The sequence below is a fragment of the Peromyscus californicus genome, unplaced genomic scaffold (assembly GCF_007827085.1).
Source record: "Peromyscus californicus insignis strain IS unplaced genomic scaffold, ASM782708v3 Scaffold_8__1_contigs__length_139910024, whole genome shotgun sequence".
Classification (NCBI taxonomy): Eukaryota; Metazoa; Chordata; class Mammalia; order Rodentia; family Cricetidae; genus Peromyscus; species Peromyscus californicus.
In genome coordinates this window covers 49474801-49495337 of record NW_026294606.1, presented here as the reverse complement: position 1 = coordinate 49495337, position 20537 = coordinate 49474801, and the positions used below count along the sequence as shown (strand labels likewise).

Below are 20537 nucleotides of genomic sequence, written 5' to 3'. Positions count from 1 at the left end.
ACAAGAGCACTTTTTAACAGGGGTAGGGGGTGAAAGGACCCACTCAACTCTCACTCAGAGAGGGAAATTCCAAGAGTGTGCTGGAAGCTGGAGCACTAAGCTCAGGCAGTATGTCACCTACACGCTTTGCTCTTCTTCCTGTGTGATGGTAACACTGCAGGACTTGGGCTCTTCACATCTGTGAAGGTATTCTGGGAATCTCTTTCTGACACAAGGCATTTATAAGAATCATGGTTGAAATGAATTACCCTGGGAGATGGGGACAAGGGTAGAGGTGTGTGGACTAGGGTAGAGGATGATAGGAAAAACAACTGACTTATGTGCTGTGCCCACTGGGTATACAAACTAAGGTCTAATGTAAGTTAATGATAACCATCTTTCTTTGGTACTCTTCTGGAATTATTTCAATTGTTCTCAAGGCAAAAATGTATCTTGTATAAAAGTAAAAGCATTTTAATCAAAACAATTTTATTTCAAAAATACAAAAATATAGACAATATCACTTATGGTCAATATGCCCCATGGTAGACTATTCTACCCTAGTTGACACCTACCAATTTTTTTCTGTTTATACAGACTCATATATATCTACATAAATGCTTCCTGAATAAAACTGAAATCATGTCAATTACTTCCTCACACAGTCCCATCATCACATTCTTTTTTAATGTACAAGTTATCTTATGTGGCATATACCAAGACGTAAGCATTCTTCAAGTAATGGACGGCTGTGTCAATTTCTGACTACCACAATACTACAGTGGAAGTGAGCACGTGGCTTTACATGTACAACCTATCTTAAGACCTAAGGAGAGGGTTCATCATAAGCACTGGAGTTTTTTCTGCTTAACAGATTAACTATCGATTAACTATCCCATGGACATTTACGTACTTCTGAAAGTTAACATGACCTATAAAGAACAGTACTGTAGAACCAATGCATATGTATCACTGGGAACTACCATGATATGTACAGCTTCCATAGCCTCAACCTGGCTCTGCAGCACAGATGTGAGATGCCATTTATCAATCTTCTCATTTTTTTTCTTTGATGAAAGAAATGAATTACTGCTTCACTATTCCCCTAAGCATTAGAAATCGTGTTATCTCCTCACAGGCTCATTGTCCGTTTGTACCCCTGTGTAAGTTGGCCATTCAATCCCTCTGTCCATTCTATTAGGGACATTCTGTTCTCTGACATACAGAAACTACATCAACTTACTAATAGTACCATATCTTCTGCCACGTAAAGTTTTACATTTCTATGTGAATACATTCATCAATTTTCTTTTTCACATCTTGAGATCAGCAATAGCTTCTACATGAAAATCTTAATGATTTCCTATATATTGTTCAAGATTTTTTACATTTCAATCTTTATTTTTTTTTTATTTTATTTTAGAATATAGTAGGATGTGGTGCTAGTGCTGAGTGGTGGGACCTTTGAGAGCTGCCTAGCAGGGCTGGAAAGATGGTTCAGCAGTTAAGAGCACTTGCTGCTCTTACAGAGGACCGAGGTTTAGTTTCCAGCATTCACATGGCATCTCACAACCATCTATAACTAGATCCAGGGAATCCACCATCCTCTTCAGACAACCATGAGTACTAGGCATGTACATGATGCAGACATAACACTCACACACATAAAATATAATGAATTTAAAAGTGGGAGAAGTGACTAGGTTTGAGGGTTCTTCCTTCTTAGATGCATAATGTTGTCATCAAAGGAATGGGCTCACTGCCAAAAAGTGGATTTTTTATAAAACCAAGTTCCACCCTCTCTTGCTCTTCCTCACCTTTTCTCTGCCCCCTCACTAAAGGACAAAGCAGACAAAAAGGTCTCAATTTTTTAGCCTCCATAACTGTGAGCCAAATAAATTTATAGTATTTTAAAATTACCAAGTTTGTGGTTGTGGTGGTTTGAATGAGAATAGCCTCCATAGGATCATATATATGAATGCTTGGTCCTCAGTCAGAACTGTTTGGGAAGGATTAGGAGGTGTGGCCTTGTTGGAGGCATGTCACTAGGTGTGGGCTTTCAACAGGGAGGCCTGCCTGCTGTTGGGCTCCTTACCATGAAAGATGTGGACTCTAATCCTTTGCAATCATGACCCCAAATTAAATGATTTCTTTTTAAGTTGCTTTGGTCATGGCGTTTTGCCATAAAAATAGAAAAGAAACTAAGATAGTGGTATTCTACTATAGCAGCACAAAATGAATTAAGTCAGGACTCTATTTTTTTTTTCTTCCAAATGTAAAACCAGCTGTCTGTCCCAGCAACTTAGTGAATAATTCAACCCTTCCCTATTGACGTAAAGACTGTACAACGTATCAGATTTCAGAAGTGTATTATGTATGAATGTATGTGTAAACTTGTGTGGACAGATAAGCACATGTACGTGTTTGTGTGTATACACATACAGCTATTTCAGACCTGGTTTTCTCCCACTGCTTCCTCATTGGGTGGCAACAGTGCCAGGCCAACAGAAACCACTTACCTGTCCTTCCTCATCAAAAGCCATAACGACCACAGCAGCTCCAAACTTCTTAATCTTCCGAGCCTTCTCCAGGAAGTCCTCCTCCCCCTCCTTCAGACTGATGCTATTGACTATACACTTCCCTTGGCAGCACTTCAAGCCAGCTTCAATCACAGCAAAATTGGAAGAGTCGATGCACAGTGGCACCTGAGACAGAAGGACAGGAAGATCACAGGGCACAAGTCACCAGAAGTTCCCTCTGAATGGTTCCCAACAAACTCTATTGCTTCTTTAGGGAACAATAAATAAATCTAGGGTGTTAAAATAGGATTTTAAAACACTTATTTAAGCTTAAAGTTAAATATTTATAGTAAGATCAGCTCACAAGAGAATATGTACACGGGCCAAGATTTATAGCTCAAAGACAGAATCCAAGAGAGCAGTTCATGGGCTTAGGCCTAGTTTATATTTCCAAGCACTTAAACCCTAAGGCAAACACCTGCTTGACTATTCAAGCATTCTACCCAGACTCGATATTAAGGTTGAGAGTCTTGCTCTTTGGAAAGATCCCTCTGGCCAAGGTACTCAAATTAAATCTTCTCTTTATAAAAACAAATTCCTGAGCAGGAAAAAAAAATATTAGAAAGGAAAAACAGATCTAGTCCCCAATCCCCCCAAAAACAGTAATTGCTAATAATCAAAACAAACAACTAAAATGAACATATGAGAGACCATGGACTAATCCAGCCTCTGCTCCAAGAAAGGTGAAAGGATGATTCACTGCCACAAAGAAATAAATATGGCAGGACAGCTGACTTAGTACTATTATTTAGGGCAGTCAGTTAGTAACTGACTCCCTCCCTCGAAGGCGAACAGGTCCTTGGCTTCACCATTACCAAGATAAATGTTTAAACAAGTAAAGACGAAAGTACAGGAAAGGCTAGAACACAGAACAACAAAAAGAACAAGGAGTCTAGGGGTGGGTCTGTCTCAGCAACAGAGAACCTGACATGTGTGAGGCCCTGGTTTTGCTTCCCAATACCATAAACACACACAGAAAAAAGTTATCGTTTTAAAGGGTGATATGGGGGCGGGGGGCAGGGAGGTCTAGGAAAGTAGCACTGCTGGTAGAGTACTTGCAGAGGTCCTCAGTTCACAAACTGTTGACAGAAGCCTAATCCTAGCACTTGGAAGATAGAGGCAGGAGAATTAAAAGGTTCAAGGCTATCCTCAACTACACAGTGATTTTCAGGCCAGCACAGGATGTAAGACACCATTTAAACACAGGACTCTTCCAATTTTGCTTTCCTTAGCACACTAGTAATAAAGTGTTTACCCCAAAAAAGGGTCAAATGCAAATGGCAGGTAAGTACCAGGCCAGTGTCTGAAAGAGCTCATACTTTGGTGTTCCAACTCTGCTGGTGAAAACGTACTAATCATACTTTGGGTCTTTAAAGTCAGGGTCTTTGGGGTCTCACTATGTAGCCCAGGCTGGTCTCCAACTGCGATCTTCCTGCCTTTGCCTCCTGAGTGCTGCTTAGTGCATATTTTTATATTCTATCCTAATGACTTAAATTTGGTCTCCAGTAAATTTTTGTTTGTTTTTGTTCATTTTTGTTTTTGTTTTTCCAGACAAGGTTTCTCTGTTACTGTCCTGGAACTCACTTTGTAGACCTGGCTGGCCTCAAACTCACAGAAATCAGCCTATCTCTGCCTCCTGAGTGCTGGGATTAAAGGCGTGTGCCACCACACCCGATGTCCAGTGAATTTAATAGATTAAAACCAGGGAAGAAAGGTCATTTGTTGCAAGTCAGAGCACTGAGTAACAAGTTCTCTGCAGCGCATAAGATCCTTCAGTTAACAAGAGACTCTCACCATCACAATTGAAGTATTGAGCACAGCGGGTCTGATCACCTCACCTTAGAGATGAGGAAGGGTGTGCTTGGCTCTAAGGAGACCCAGACTTCTTCCCCACAGCTCTGATTCAGACTGACTCTGAACAGACCAGAGCTGCTCTGAACCTAACGATCTTAAAAGGTTTACTCCCAGAAAACTGGAAGGGCTTTTAGTAATGGAAGATGGGTAAATACAATTTAATGCTTACTACAGGCTTCTGGTTAAGTTCTTACTAAAGCCTAATTTAAAAAAAAAAGACAGTTCAACCTAAAGATATGCAACTCTGGGAACAGTTTCTTTAAAATAAAAAACCCTTAAAAGTCCTTCCCGGCATGGTGATAAACACCAGTGTGGATGCAGCCGGAATTCAAGGTCAACCTTGGCTACATAGACAAAGGGAAAAAAGGTTTAGCTTAAACCCTCTAAAACATTCTAAAAGACTGATACAAAAGCCTTTCACCTTTCTGTAACATTTAGTTTTTACAGCAGAGTCAGAGAAAGGCAAATCTTTGTGAGTTCTAGGTCAGCCAGGACTACAAAGACCCTGTCTCAAAAACAAACAAGCAAATGTTTCTATTATTATTTTTAAATGTGTCTATATCTGTGTCTGTCTGGGGGTCTGTATACCCAAATGCAGGTGCCTGTGGAGGCCAGAGGAGCTGGATCTCCCTGAAGCTGGTGTTAATAGGCAATTGTGAGCTGCCAGAAGTAAGTATAGGAAACTGAACCCAGGTCCTCCACAGGGGCGGTACGTGCTTTAATTACTGAGGCAGCTCTGCAACCCCTAACATTACCTTTGAAAGAACAAGTATAAACACCGACAGAACACCCTGATTTAACCCTGTGAGATGTCACCGTCTTCATCTGCTAGGCCCAACAAGGCCTCTTCCAACAGTAAGGAAGCCCTCACTGAGCTCCATTTCCCATGGGAGGAATAGAATCAGTGTGGAAGCAACAGCTAAGCGCATCCCTCTGAGATACAACAGTCAACTCTCACACTCCAGACAAGAGACAAAACTCAGTTCTCTTGAAGCCTACTTCTCCAAGACACCTCGTCAACAGCCGAGCCCAATCACTCTAAAATCTGCTCTAGGTGGAACAGACTGCTTAATAAGAAAGCTCAGAATCAGAAACAATGGTACTTTCAATGTAGGAAGAGAAGCAGTTCCTGAGCGGACAGATAGACAAGGCTAAATAAATAAATGAATGACAGCAAGCGGGTAAACCTCCTTGATGAGTATAAACCTTGTACAACCTTGGCGATGTCAGGTTCAGAGGCGATAAAATTGCAAAATCTGGTCATTGCACTGGGACCATCCAGCATGCCATCGTCCATGTTGATATCTAGCACCTGAGCACCCATTTCCACCTGTACTTTGGCAATGCTCAGGGCTTCCTAGAGGAGGAATGGGAGAAGTATGGTTAGGAGACGATGACTAAGAAGAGTAATTTTCCCACCCTCAGAGGCCCTTTGTTACTGAAATAGACATGTTGGCTCCCTGACTCTAGGCCTGTCCCCTACTCCCCAATGCTCACCCTAGACTACTAACCCTTTCACACATCACCTCACTGCTTAGAGTCCACCAAAGCAGCTTCCTACCATGAAGGATCTAAACTCTTGAGCCTCTAAGGCAACGACACCTTCTCACCCAAATGCCTTTCTTGGTTGGCCCTCACTGGACACTTTACCCAGACAAGTATCACCTCTGTTCCACACATCACATAACATCATTGCTAGCAACATAATCACCTTTCCTTCCAGACTGGTTCAAACCGAGCTCAAGTCTGCTCTTTCAAGAAAGATCTTTAGAGCAACCATCCAAACTCATTTAATCCTTCAATGTTTACCCACATAGGTAAAGATTTATTTTTATTTTGCATATAAATGTGTGTCTGTTTGAGTATATGCCATGTGCACAAAGGTGCCCACAGAAGCCAGTAGGTGTAAGATTCCCCTGGAACAGGAGTACAGGGGGAAGTGAAGTGCCTTATGTGGGTGCTGGGAACCAAATGGGCAGTCCTCTGCAAAAGCATAATATACTCTTGGCTGCTGAGCCATCTCTCCAGGCCCTCAATGACATTTTCTAACAAACATAACACAGACACTTGTTGGAGTCTTCATTATAGTTTTGTAGCCCAATAAATGAGCAAAGGGAAAATCAGTAATAGATGCTGCTGCTAGCCTGATTTTTCTTTGCCCCTAACCACCCCCCAACACACACACACACACACACACACACACACACACACACACACACACACACACACACACACACACACACACACACACCCCACAGAAGGAATTTGTCATTCACTGTGATAAACAGGAAGAAGCCATTGGACATATGCCAGAGAACAAATCTACACAGAGAAAGAGGTTAACAAGGATAACTAAGAGCTCTACCACTGAACTACACTCCCAGCCCAAAGGATCACAAAAAGTACAAATTAAAAATGGCTTTCAGGCTGGGCATTCTAGCACTGGGGAGGCAGAGGTAGGTCTCTTGAGTTTGAGACCAGCCAGGGATACACAGTAAGACCCTGTCTAAAAACAGGATTTCAGCTGCTTAGGTGCTTAGGCTGCAGCTTAGTGGCAGTGCTTACTTAGTACACTCAAGGCCCTAGGTTCAAGAGTGAGTGTGTATGTGTGTGTGTGTGTGTGTGTGTGTGTGTGTGTGTGTGTGTGTGTGTGTAACAGGGCAGGGAGGCAGAGCTGGGACTGCAGCTCAGTGGCTATAGCACTTGCTTAGCAAGCATGAGATACTGGGTTCTGCCCCCAGCACAGGGGAGAAGGGGGTGGTTTTTAGTATCAGGGATGATTTCAATAGTATTAGGAATAAAAAAGGTACATCACAACCCCTGTCCTTGAAGGGCTTATATCTCGTTGGAGGCACACAATTCTGTCACATTGAAAAACAACACAAACAAGTATTGATAACCAGTGTGGAGATCAAATACCAAGATTATCTAAAACAGATATGAAAGCTAACCAACTTTAACAAAGGTGGTGTGTCCTGAGAGGAAAAGTCTTCATCCCACCAATGGAGGAACAGACTGGAGGAAGCAGAGGAGACAGGTTATCAACAGAGGTTTCAAAGACCTGGGAAATACAGATGCCATTATCTGACCTATTTCATCAGTCACAGAACAAGTGCTTGAAGGTAGACTGCTCCCAAACTAGCTCAGGGTCATGGCATCATTCCTTTAAGAGAAAGACATCAGACCTAACATTGCTCTATCAGTGCTCTCCCCTTCAAAGCACAGGGCCTTGAAGATCACTGAAGTCAGGGAAATGTAGAGTCTATGAAGGACTCATCCACCCAGTCTGTGCCCCAAGCCCCACTTCAACTGCATCTCCCTACAGGTCCCGCTAGGCAAGGACCACAGGCAGTTGAGTACATGGGCTTCAAGACTTTCTTTATCAACTCTATGTAACGATAGACTGATAATTTTAACACCCCCCCCCCCCCAACTCTCCATTACCACATCTGTGGATGGTGGAAACAAGCAGTTTGACTTCATGGGATTGTGCAAGTTCAGCACAGTGGCCAGGCACATAAGAAAACCTTAACAGTCTGTCTATCTGTGTACTTCCTCCTAAAGTATCTCTGCCCTCACTAACCAGGCCATCAATCTCAAAGCTGAAATGGGTATCCAGAGAATAAGCAGAGGAATCAAAATAAAATGAGCTCCTCTGCCAACTGACAAACACCGTCTGACTATTAAGGGTCACAAGGACTTCAGAAGGCACAAGCAAGAGCCAAGGCATGAGGGCAGAGCAACCCTCCAGAATGCTCAGGGGGCAAATCAAGATGGTAAGGCTCCAAGCAAAGGTGGAGACAAAAGATGACGGCCTCAAGAAGCTGAACTGTATCCTACTCACAAAAACGTCCAGATCTGGAAGACAAGCAAGATGGAAGTACATGGCAGGAATAACAGCAACAAGATGAAAAAGAGCAGCAGGCAAAAAACACCTGCACTAGGAAAGACATCAGGGGATGCCAGGAAACAGTGGTTAGCAATTCCAAAAAGGATGATAAACAAATGGGTCGGTGCTACATGGCTAAAAACTAAATCTAAGCTGGGCATAGTGGCCCTTTAATCCCAACGCTTGGGAGGCAGAGGCAGGCTGATCACTGTGAGTTCAAGGCTAGCCTAGTCTACATAGTGAGTTCCAGAGCAGCCAGAACTACATAGTAAGACCCTGTCTTGAGGGGTAGGGCACCTAAATCTATAGGCTAGAAAGATGGTCCAAAGGGTAAGGGCACTTAATGCACAGCCATGAGGACCTGAGTCCTGATCTCAGCACACATCTAATAGGCCAGGCTTCCCACAGAATCCCTCAAACTCTAACTCTAAGGGATTTAATGTCCTTTCTAGACTCCCATGCACACACACATGTGCATAAACTCACAATACACACATAAATAAAATAAGTATATTTAAAAAAAAACACTTAAATCTATTCAGATCCTGAAATTAAAAAACCATCATAAAAACTCAAAGGACGACAAGATGGCTCATGTGGTAAAGGTGCTTGATACCAAACCTGACAACTTGAATTTGATCCAAGAAATAAATGTAGAAGGAGAGAATCAACTCTTCCAAGTTGTCCTTTGACTCCACATTCACAAAGTGGCTTGCACATGAATGTTCAGGTATGCACACATATACATACAGAAGCACACACACATGCACACACAAAGACAGACAAAATAATTTTTAAAAACATATTTTTTTTAAGACTGGCTCTCATTATGTAGACCATGCCAGCCTGAGCTCATAGAAATCTGCCAGCCTCTGCCTCCCGAGTGCTGGAATTAAAGACATGTAGTACAACTATGCCCCAGTTTAAAAAAGAAACCCCCCCCCCGCCCCCGACAGAGCTTCTCTGTGTAGCCCCAGCTACCCTGGAACTCGCTTTGTAAACAAGGCTGGACTCCAACTCATAGGGATACAACTGCCTCTGCCTCTCTAGTGCTAGGATTAAAGGTATATACCACCACCACCAGGATAAAAAAGAAAGAATTTAAGTCACAGGAAAAACAAAACCCAAAACCTCAAACCATCTTCTTCCATTTTTATTTCATATTTGTAGAAAAGAAAAATCTATCCAGATGTTTAGGCATGCTCTGTGTGGATTAAATTAGACTCATCTATAGTATTACACAGCTTAAAAATGCAGACTTCTCAAGGCAAGGGCCTTTCATTTTGTGCTGACCTACAGGATCAAGAATACCTTCCTCAGCAAGCATCTGATGTGGTCAGATGAATAAGAATTCTCTTTCGGAGCGGCAGAGATGACTAAGTAATTAAAAATACTTGTTGCCAGGCGGTGGTCATGACTTTAATCCCAACACTTGGGAGGCAGAGGCAGGTGGATGTATGTGAGTTCAAGGCCAGCCTAGTCTAAAGAGCAAGTTCCAGAACAGCCAGGGCTACACAGAGAAACCCTGTCTTGAAAATAAGTAAGTAAATACTTGTTGCTCTTGTAGAAGACCCAGGTTCAGTTCCCAGAACCCACAAGGAATTTCACAACCATCTGTAACTCCATCTCCTAGGGATCCAATGCCCTCTTCTGGTCTCTGTGGGCACCAGGCACATACATGGCACACACACATTCATGTAAGCAAAATGTTCATATACATACTACATAGTTTAAAACAATGGGATTGGTTTCTGAGAGGCCAAAATGGAGAGTATTCCCAAATATCCAAACTTACGGAACAATGAATGACTAGAAGCTGGATCCCTCCCAGTCATCTCACCCCACACCCCAAATGTAATGCTTTCTGACCAGTAACAGCAACATCAAGTCTTCAAGGCCTCAATGTCCAGCTGTCCCATCCACTGCCAGCTGCCATCAGCACCCTCGCATACTTCCTAGCAGCTCTGCAATAGCACCAGCCAGAACAAACACACGTTCCTGACATGCAGCCTACCCAGAGGCATGGCAATGCCCCAGGGGGTCTCATGAGGATGCTCACGTCATAGTTTCCTGCCATGATGAGTTTAGCAAACTTCTTAGATCCTGCCACATTACAGCGCTCTCCAATGTTAACAAAGTTGGTGTATGGTCCAATCCTGAAGGGCTCTAGACCTTAAAAGGAGAAGCATTTTGAGAAAGTCTTAAAAATGCACATGGATGACATAAAACAAAGTATTTTCAGCAAGAATGTCAAAGCCCATCTGAGCAGATGGGATAAGAGATCTGAAGGGAAACAGGATCACAATCTTTTCTGAACACTGAAAGGCTACTTGCTGCAACTGTGCTTACAATCAGATCTCCCGAGAGAAGATCAGAGCTCTCTGCTGCAAATACCCATAGTGCACTGGCCCACACAGCCTCTGAAAAGGAAAAGTCACCATCATTCTTATTTAACTACCACTCTGGGGCAAAAGCCGTGATAAGGCTTCAAATCAAAAGGGGACTAAGCTTAAGTCGGTCTTGTGCATGCTGCTCTGTTTGCTTTGAGTTCATACACGCAACGACTCTGCTGTGTCTGGAAAATCCTGCTTGGTGATGCTACCCACAACTTCTGACAGCTATATCCTTCTGCCCCACTTTCCCCTGAAATCCCTAAGCCTTGGGAGAGGAGCCTGTTATGTCTCATTCAGGGCTATATGAGGGGAAATGGGCACAAAATCTCACCATGAGCGGAGAAGCTACTGGCATCTGATAGCTGCTAGGAAATAGTGAAACAAGGAGGTAGGGAAAGGGAGGTAAATGGAGTGTGTGTCACTTTTCTTTTCAAAACCCATGTGCAGCCAGGCAATGGTGGCACACACCTTTAATCCCAGCACTTGAGAGGAAGAAGAGGGCAGATCTCTGTGAGTTCTAGGCCAACCTGGTCTACAGAGTGAGTTCCAGGACAGTCAGGGCTGCACAGAGAAACCCTGTCTAGGAAAAAAAAAAAAGAGTCAAACTAGTTAGGCCACACCAACTGGAAGGTTGAGGAGTGTGGTGGTTTGAATGTAACTGGCCCCCATAAGCTCACTGGGAGTGGTACTGTTAGATATGGCTTTGTTGGAGTAGGTGTGGCCTTGTTGGAGGAAATGTGTCACTGTGGAGTCAGGCTTTGTGGTTTCCTATGCTCAAGATATGGCCAGTGTCTCAGTTCACTTCCTGTTGCCTGCAGATCAAGATGTAGAATTCTCAGCTCCTTCTCCAGCACCATGTTGCCTATATGCTGCCATGCCCCACCATGATGACAATGGACTGAACCTCTGAACTGTAAGCTACCTAATTAAGTGTTTTCCTTTGTAAGAGTTGCCGTGGTCATAGTGTCTCTTCACAGCAATGGAAACCCTAACTAAGACAGAGAGAAAACTAAAGATTGGGTAGGGAGGGATGGCAGAGTAGAAAGGGTAGTTGTTAGAAAAGTTAGGATTTATGTAAATATGTTAAAAATACATTATATGAAATTCTCAAAGAATAAAAAGTACTGTAAAAACAAAACACACATCTTTAGTCCCAGCACTCAGGAGGCAGAGGCAGGCGGAGCTCTGTGAGTTCAAAGCCAGCCTGGTCTACAAAGCAATTTACAGGACACAGAGAAACCCTGTCTTGAAAAAACAAACAAACAAACAAAAAGGATTATTGAATCAGACATGGCGATTCATGACTGTAATCCCAGAACTCTGCAGCATGTAGGACTTTATATGCTATGATGCAAAATTCTATCTCAAAGGAAAAAAAAACTGCTTTCTATCAGAAATCAGCTTGCAGCTGCACGGAGCAAATCTCTTCACCCCATCAACAGCATATGTGGAAGGTCCCATCAACAGTGTATGTGGAAGGTCCCATCAACAGTGACTATGGGAGGTCACCCCATCTCTTTAATTGAGAGACCTTGAACCTGAAACTAGCACCGCCAAATTGGATGGTGAGGGAGGACCCAGATGGAGATGCAGGAGTCACTGTGGCAGGTCTTCCAACATGAGGCACCCAAAGCAGGCCATTGGGCTTCTGGCGTATTATTGCTTTATTTACTAAGGAGTAACAGCTTCTTCCCTGGCACAGGCTAATAATTCAGAGGCAAGTATCAGATAATACATGTAGATGCATTATACTCAGATAAAAAGGTTCTCAAACTGCTTTGTTTTTAAAGTATTTTAAGAAGCAGTCTCCCTGAATTGCCAGAGGCAGGTTCTGGAGACATATGGCCTTGGGTTCATCACTTATATGATCACACAATCTGAGACAATTGCCCACACAACCTTTCGGCTTACAAATCAGGTATGATCTCTGCCTTAATTAGCATAAAAATGAAGCACAAAATTAGCATCAGCTATCAGAGCTGTCATTAAAAAAGAAAATGGCCTTTGAGTCCTTTGCCAAAGCATTATATGAAAAAGCTAATATGAGCAAGAATAAGATTATGAATGGGCTGGGTAATTATGCAGATATTCCAGGCCATTTGTTCACGGACTCAGGAAGCAATCACTTTCTACAGTTCCAGCTTCTGACTTTTCTCATTGCTAATGAGTCTTATGCCCCTGACCTTTCACATAATCTGGAGGATTGTGTACCAGGCAAATAGGGATGACAACCACTAACACTGAGAGTGCTCGTGTGACCTAATGGCATTTGACAAGTGCTTCTGATCTAGCAGGAATGACGAATCAGATACAGAAGCAGTGCTTCTCTTGTTCACCGTTTATACACAGGTTAACAAAGTGTTTTTCAGATTGGACATGGTGGCACATACTTGTAACCCTAGCATTCAGAAAGAGGAGACAGGAGGATTGTTAGTTTGAGGTGGCCCTTGGCTATACAATGAGACCTGTCTTAATTTAATTTTATTTCAGGAAAATAAAGTAAAAAGCCAGGCATGGTGATGCATGCCTTTAATCCCAACACTCAGGAGGCAGATGTAGGTGGATCTCTGTGAGCTTGAGTTTGAGGCCAGCCTGGTCTACACAAATGAGTTCCAGGATTGCCAGGGCTAAAGAGACCTTGTCTCAAAAAAAAAAAAAAAAAAAAAAAAAAAAAGGAAAAGAAGAAGAAAAAAGAAACACACAGAAAATAAATATACAAATAATTATAAAGACCAAAACAATAAAGATTCTAACAATATCTGGAAGCAAATGAAATTTTCCAGGAAGACACTGTTGCCATTACAAAGCACTAGGCCTTAGCCATTTAGAATTTTCAATAATTCCTATCAACTGACCATTAAAATTGTTAGGCATGGGACAAGGGTATGCTATCACTGTGCAGCAAAGACAAACCCACAGATTCTCATTGAAACAAGGGAAGTACATGAGCAAACCACCCAGCCTTCATTCATTTTTACCCTGAAATCAATCTTTCTACCCCATCCTTAAAAAAAAAAAAAAACAGAATTCTTTAGTAAAACTTACCTAAGTGCCAAGAAAAATAAGCACTCTTCTTTGATCTAATAAGCTTCCTGGTATAAATATTACTACCACTTAGACACAAGCACATTAAACACATCCTACAGATGGCTTTTAAATCAAAACCACAACCTCAGACTTACCAGATAGTAACATATGTCCTTCAAAAACACTAGCAGGTGGAACTCTAGGCTTACACTTCTTCACAGCTTCAGCAATTTCCCTAAGTTAAAAGAGAAAACACTATATTCATTAATTCAGAGCAACATAAATTTAATTAAGCTAATTTCCAGCTATGAAATAAGTCTGCATCAATATACCCATGCACATAATGATATGCCTACTTAAATGTACAGCAGCAGTTACATCCTTCAGTTTCCTCAGCAACAGAAAGCTCATCAGTGCTGCCTGTACTGCTTCCACCATCCCAGACACAAGCTTGGAGCTGCTACATGAGGTCTGCACAAAGACACACTGCAAACCCTTCCCTTCCCCAGCCCACAGATAGCCTTTACAAATCTACACATAAACATGCCCTTGCTACCTAATCAACTGCTTAACAACTTCAAAAAGAAGTCTGTAGCTCCGAGAAATAACAGTAAACTGGGGACTGGGCGTGTTTGCTGGCAGTGGGAGAGGACAGTCCTGTGCATACAACAGGGGATGGACAGAGAAATAGAGCTTGAACACTTCAAAACAATTGTTCCTCCAAACGGGTTTCAGGTATCCAGTCTCTTCAACATTGTCAACTTCAATGAATCATGTGTTTGATAAACCACAAAATCTAGCTTTCTCTATTTATTTATCAGGTCCTGTAGGCACTGCTCACTCTATTGTCTCCAAATTAGTATGTGGGTGACTAAGTAAAAGCAGATTTTATAAATAAGTACATCAACCTACAAATACACAAGTTAAAAACAACTCTGTTAAAGAGGAAGTGAACTAAAAAATGAAGAGTCAGTCTGTGATCCAAAGATATGATACTTCAACTACTGATGAAGATATAACATAAAAGATGTATAAAAAATAGGGATATAAGTATAGTGTGCTAGAGTAGATGATGAGTATATACAAAGCCCTGGTTTCAATTAACAGCACCAAAAAGGCAAATACATAGTAACTTTATAGTTATTAAGAGTCTATCATAGGGGCTGGAGAGATGGCTCAATGGTTAAGAGCACTGACTGCTCTTCCAAAAGACCTGGGTTCAATTCCCAGCACCCACATGGCAGCTCACAACTGTCTGTAATTCCTTCCAGTTCCAAGGGACCTGACACCCATGGCAAAACACCAATGCACATAAAATAAAAGTAAATAAATTAAAAAAAAGTCGCCAGGCAGTAGTGGTGCATGCCTTTAATCCCAGCACTCCAGAGGCAGAGGTAGGTGGATCTCTGTGAGTTTGAGGCCAGCCTGGTCTATAAAGCGAGTTCCAGGACAGGCTCCAAAGCTACACAAAGAAACCCTGTCTCCAAAAAAAAAAAAGTCTATCATAGAGGCCAGATGTGTAGGTACACATCTTTAAGCCCAGCACTCAGAAGGCAAAGACAGGTAGGCAGACCTCTGTGAGTTCCAGGCCAGCCTGGTCTACACAGGAAGTTCCAGCCAAAAATTCTATCAGAGAAGTCAAGAAAAGCAGTTAAAAAAAAAAAAAAAGTATTGGGTAACTTAGCTAAAGAAATATATTATGTGCACATACACGGAACAGTAAGGGCTGGCTGAAAACACAATCACTGTTCACTCTGGGAAAGACGGCAGAGTCCTAAACAACATCCTCTGAATTCCAATCTTTCTGAGAACCACAAATGATAAGGATAAACGTGTCTATAACCAGCACTGCCATTTTTCACTCCTTCCTTCATGCTGGCCCTGGAAAGCATGAGTAAGTAATGACTACACAGCACCAAGGAGGATATTCCTCTAGACCTCAAAATGCTCGTCACCTGACTGCTTTTTCTCTGGAGGAGAGAATCTAACGGAGCTATGTGCTTCACCAAAGAACACTTAGCTGTCCTTCTAAAGCAAGAAAAAAGAGGTAACCATTACCTGATATGATCGGGTGTCGAACCACAGCAGCCACCAACTATATTCACCAAGCCATCCATGGCAAAGTCCTGTACTTAGAGAAAGTGAATTCATCTGAATTCTAAATTTACCAAAACAAACTCAGCAAAAGAGCATTTACATTCTGTATTTCCTGAATAACTAAGATTATAATAAAGAAAGATAAACATATTTACTTTAGATTAAAAAATGTCACAAGCCCTAGGTAAAAGATACACATGGGACATAGTTTAGATACTATGAAAACTTATGCTGTCTGAAACACAGTAGACATTTTATTTGCCTATTTAATTAAATGAAACAGTTTTTTACCCATATGACAAGAATGAATGAAATGGACAATACATTTTCAAATAACATATGAGTATCAGTTTTTCAATTTAATTTAAAAATTTTTTAAATAAAAAATGAAGGTCCTTTGTCACATAGCCATGTTTCAAGTGTTCCATCAAACACATGGGTAAGACGCCACGATGATCAGCAGGGTCTGGAACAAGCCATGGCTAGTTAGTGAAAAAGTGAGATGAAATAAGGGGGCTGAGAAAGCACAGCACCAAGACTATCTACTTAAGATAATTGAAATTATAATCTCGGTACTCAGGAGACCGAGGCAGGAGAATCACAAGCTCAAAAACAGGGACTATCTCAATGGAAACAAAGAATGGATACTGGAATCTAAGAAATGACTCAGAAACAGTCTAGGAGAAAGCATCAGTGAGCCAGGAGCTGAACATTCAAAAACTGAAGGGAAACAGGCATCATTAGAGGAGTGCACTGAGCAACAGCAGTGGTATTTCAGCCTCGTGATTCAAAGATGGCACGTACATTCCAGAAAGGGAGGATTTGCAGATAGCAGCATGGAGCCAAGTGAACATCTAGTCCACCCACCCAGCATTTTGAAGCGAATGAGAGGGGAAGTCATTATTTGATAGTTTTGCAGAAGGGACATTGCTGTGGGATGTTCTGTATGGCAAATGTGTTGCTCTGATTGGTCAATAAATAAAACACTGATTGGTCAGTGGCTAGGCAGGAAGTATAGGCAGGACAAGGAGGAGAATAAAGCTGGGAAGTGGAAGGCTGAGTCAGAGAGACACTGCCAGCCGCCACGATGACAAACAGCATGTGAAGATGCCGGTAAGTCAAGTCACGAGCCACGTGGCAAGGTATAGATTTATAGAAATGGATTAATTTAAGCTGTAAGAACAGTTAGCAAGAAGCCTGCCACGGCCATACAGTTTGTAACCAATATAAGTCTCTCTGTTTACTTGGTTGGGTCTGAGCGGCTGTGGGACTGGCAGGTGAGAGAGATTTATCCTGACTGTGGGCCAGGCAAGAAAACTCTAGCTACAGGACATTATAGAGAGCCAGGACTCATTTACTTTGGAGAGTACCTCACTGGGAATTTTCCAACAGATACCACTGCCAATCAATAAGTAAGCAGACAGCTAAGCTCTGCTTTATGCTTCCACTACTTTAACTCAGAGTACCTAAACTTCATTTTCTTACTTACATACTAGATTTTGAGGGAAAATTACGTTAAATCTAAATACCACCTTCCATCATGCATGGTGGCACATGCCTCTCTAAACACAACTATTCAGGAGGCTGAGGCAGAAGGATAGCAAGTTTAAGAGCAGCTTAGGCAAGGCAGACTGGATCTCCAAGTTAATTAAGTAATTAAAAGAACATTGTATCTGTCTCTTCAGAACTGAAATGAATGGATCCCTGACCTTTAGGTGATTGGCCATCATGGATGGTGTTTCATCATAGTCACCAAAAGTATTGGGAAGACCTGAGAAAGGACATTTCAATCATTATTCGAAAGTATCTAAACAAATACTTAAGTGCTTTAAAACTTACATAATTCTGTATTGACACTCAAATTTTAATTACTTACAAAGTGAATAATAATGCAGTACTGATATAACAGATAGAATCACAACAATAAAATCTGGAGAACATTCATTTTCTTTTACATATTAAACAGAGAGTTCACTCCCATTTGGAACAGAGTGCTCCAATCTCCACCTCCAAGTCCCTTACTATAAGATAAACTCATTCTTCTTCAAAACCGCTCGTGGGGAAGACACCCTGTACACACTCCCACAGCCTTCGAACTAATGAACATCTGATATGCAATGCAACAAAAAACAAGAAAAACCAGCCTTCTTTAAATTAAATACTTCTACTGCATTTCAGACGGCATAAAAGGTTTCATAGTATCTGAACTATTTCCCATGTGTATCTTTTACCTAGGGCTTGTGACATTTTTGTTTCTAAAGTAAATGTTTATCTCTCTTTTGTATAACCTTATTCTTTACCCTCTGATTATCTAGTTTCCTGTTGGATTCATGCCTTGCCCCTAATTACTAAAGAAAAATAAAATATATTATGCATTTTATAAGATTTACTTATGGGTATATGTGTTTTGCTCAAATTTATGCCTATGCACCACCTGAGTACCTGGAGCCCAGGGGGGTCACAAGAGGGTGTCACATCCCCTAGAACTGGAGTTATGGATGGTTGTGAGTCAACATGTGGATGTTGGGTATTAAATCCAGATCTTTGGCAAGAACAAGTGCTCTCAACCACTAAAGCATCTCTTCAGACCCTTTTTTATGCATTTTTAAATGTATATATTTGAGGCTGGTGAAATGCCTCAGCAAACAAAAGCATTTGCTGCACAAGGCTGACATCCTGAGTTCAAGTCTCAAAACCCACAGTGGAAGGAGAGAACCAATTCCCAAAAATTATCCTCTGACCTCCAGATGCAGGCCATGACACATGCAACTGCACCCACACATATAAATCATATGCATACATATTAACAAAATTATTTTAAATTTTTTAATGTATACATTCAGATAAAAAATATACAGAAAATGACTTTTAGCGCTACATAGCTGAATAGTACTCAAAACATCCCCTGGGAAATCTGGCCAGCCTAGACCAAATTATCAACATTTACTAGATAGTTAGAGATCTAAAAAAATATTTGAAAGTTTTATGTGCCATCAACTAGATCTTAGCTTTTAGAACATAACAACACCTACTACTATCAAAAATGTTGTTCTGGCCGGGCGGTGGTGGCGCACGCCTTTAATCCCAGCACTCGGGAGGCAGAGCCAGGCGGATCTCTGTGAGTTCGAGGCCAGCCTGGGCTACCAAGTGAGTTCCAGGAAAAGGCGCAAAGCTACACAGAGAAACCCTGTCTCGAAAAACCAAAAAAAAAAAAAAAAAAAAAAAAAAAAAATGTTGTTCTGCTAATAAATGAACTGGGGAGGGGATCCCTCTTATTTTGGCATCTCTCTGGCTATATTCACATGGCAAAACTCTGGTTAGTGACATAACTAGACCAATTCCCCGAAGTTATGCCCTAATTATGTTGAATCTCAAACAAATACACACACTTGAGCCTCCCTCCTTACCCCCTTCTATATGTACACACCACACACACACACACACACACACACACACACACACACACACACACACACACACACATTACAACACCAATTCTCCAAATTAAGACATTACCCCATTTATCATGACTTAAATATATCCCATTCTTCATGTGCAACTCCCCCCCAAACATACCTGCATTTGGGTAACAGAGGACATAGGCTGTTGTACACTTCCCAATTGTTTCAATGAAAGGCCTCATTTCAGCGGCACCCAGAGCACAATTTAATCCAATGCTGGAAAAACAGTAAGCAGGTATCAGAAACATCATCTTTCATTCAAAACATTTATGCATACAAGTTATAATAGATAAATATGGCAGATACATGTCACTGCATATTTGGGAAGATCCATAGAATGTACAAAAGTGAGCTCTAATGTACACTAATATTCGGTTAATAATTCGGTTATTAATACCATACCACACCAAGGCAAGTTGTTAACAGGGAAAACTGGGGCAAGTGTGGGCAGGGAGCGACTATAGAAAACTCTGCTTTCCATGTTTTTGTTGTTGTTTAAATAAGCTTGTACCTGATCTAAAGCAAGTATGATTCTCTGATCACTGATTTTCAACCGATCCTCACATCTCCCTTAAGACTGCTAAGTCCAAGTTCATGCACGATGGCAGATGTCTGTAATCCCAGCACTCAGGAGGCAGGGGCATGAGGCCTCCTCGGTGCCACAGCAAGTCTGAGCCCAGTCAGAGCTTCAGGAGATGCTGACTCAAAAACAAACACATAAAAAGGGGACTGCAAGGTAAAATGCACAGTTAACTTCCACCTGAACAGACCTTTTCAGTTTAGCCATTTTACTAGTACATTCAGTGACTTTCATGGTAAGCCACTGTGGTGTTATAATGAGAATGGCCCCCAGAGGCTCACATGATTCAGTTGGTGAAACTGGGAACGTATAGGAGGTCTGGCCTTGTTGGAAGAAGAGTGCCACTGTGGGCAGTCTTCAAGGTTTCTTAAGACTTTCATCATTCCCTGCCTAGTGTCTCAAGATGGGAACTCTCAGCTACTGCTCCAGGACCATGCCTGCCTGCTGCCATTCTCCCTACCGTGATGGTCATGAACTCTAACCCTCTGAAACTGTAAGCCCTAAATTAAATGCTTTCTTTTATAAGTTGTCTTGGTTGTAGTGTTTTATCATAGCAACAAAAAAGTAATCAAGTAATCAAGACTACTGTCACCTGGATTCAACATATAAAAATGAATGCTGTAAATCATTGTGCTATCTCTAGTAAGGATGTTTGAATGTTTTCCAAACTTAGTTCCA

General features: G+C 41.7%; 1 protein-coding gene across 2 annotated transcripts in view; it reads right to left on the bottom strand.

Moving 5' to 3' along the window:
* The window catches only part of Mtr (5-methyltetrahydrofolate-homocysteine methyltransferase), an 82276-nt gene that overhangs the window by 38679 nt on the left and 23060 nt on the right, over positions 1–20537 (bottom strand). For both annotated transcript variants that reach the window (XM_052727891.1, XM_052727892.1), the window contains exons 9-15: positions 19395–19495; positions 17528–17589; positions 15780–15847; positions 13877–13956; positions 10361–10473; positions 5629–5769; positions 2499–2684 (exon numbers count right to left, since the gene is read on the bottom strand). In XM_052727891.1, the coding sequence (XP_052583851.1) occupies positions 2499–2684; positions 5629–5769; positions 10361–10473; positions 13877–13956; positions 15780–15847; positions 17528–17589; positions 19395–19495 (751 nt within the window). The remainder of the gene's footprint in view (positions 1–2498; positions 2685–5628; positions 5770–10360; positions 10474–13876; positions 13957–15779; positions 15848–17527; positions 17590–19394; positions 19496–20537) is intronic.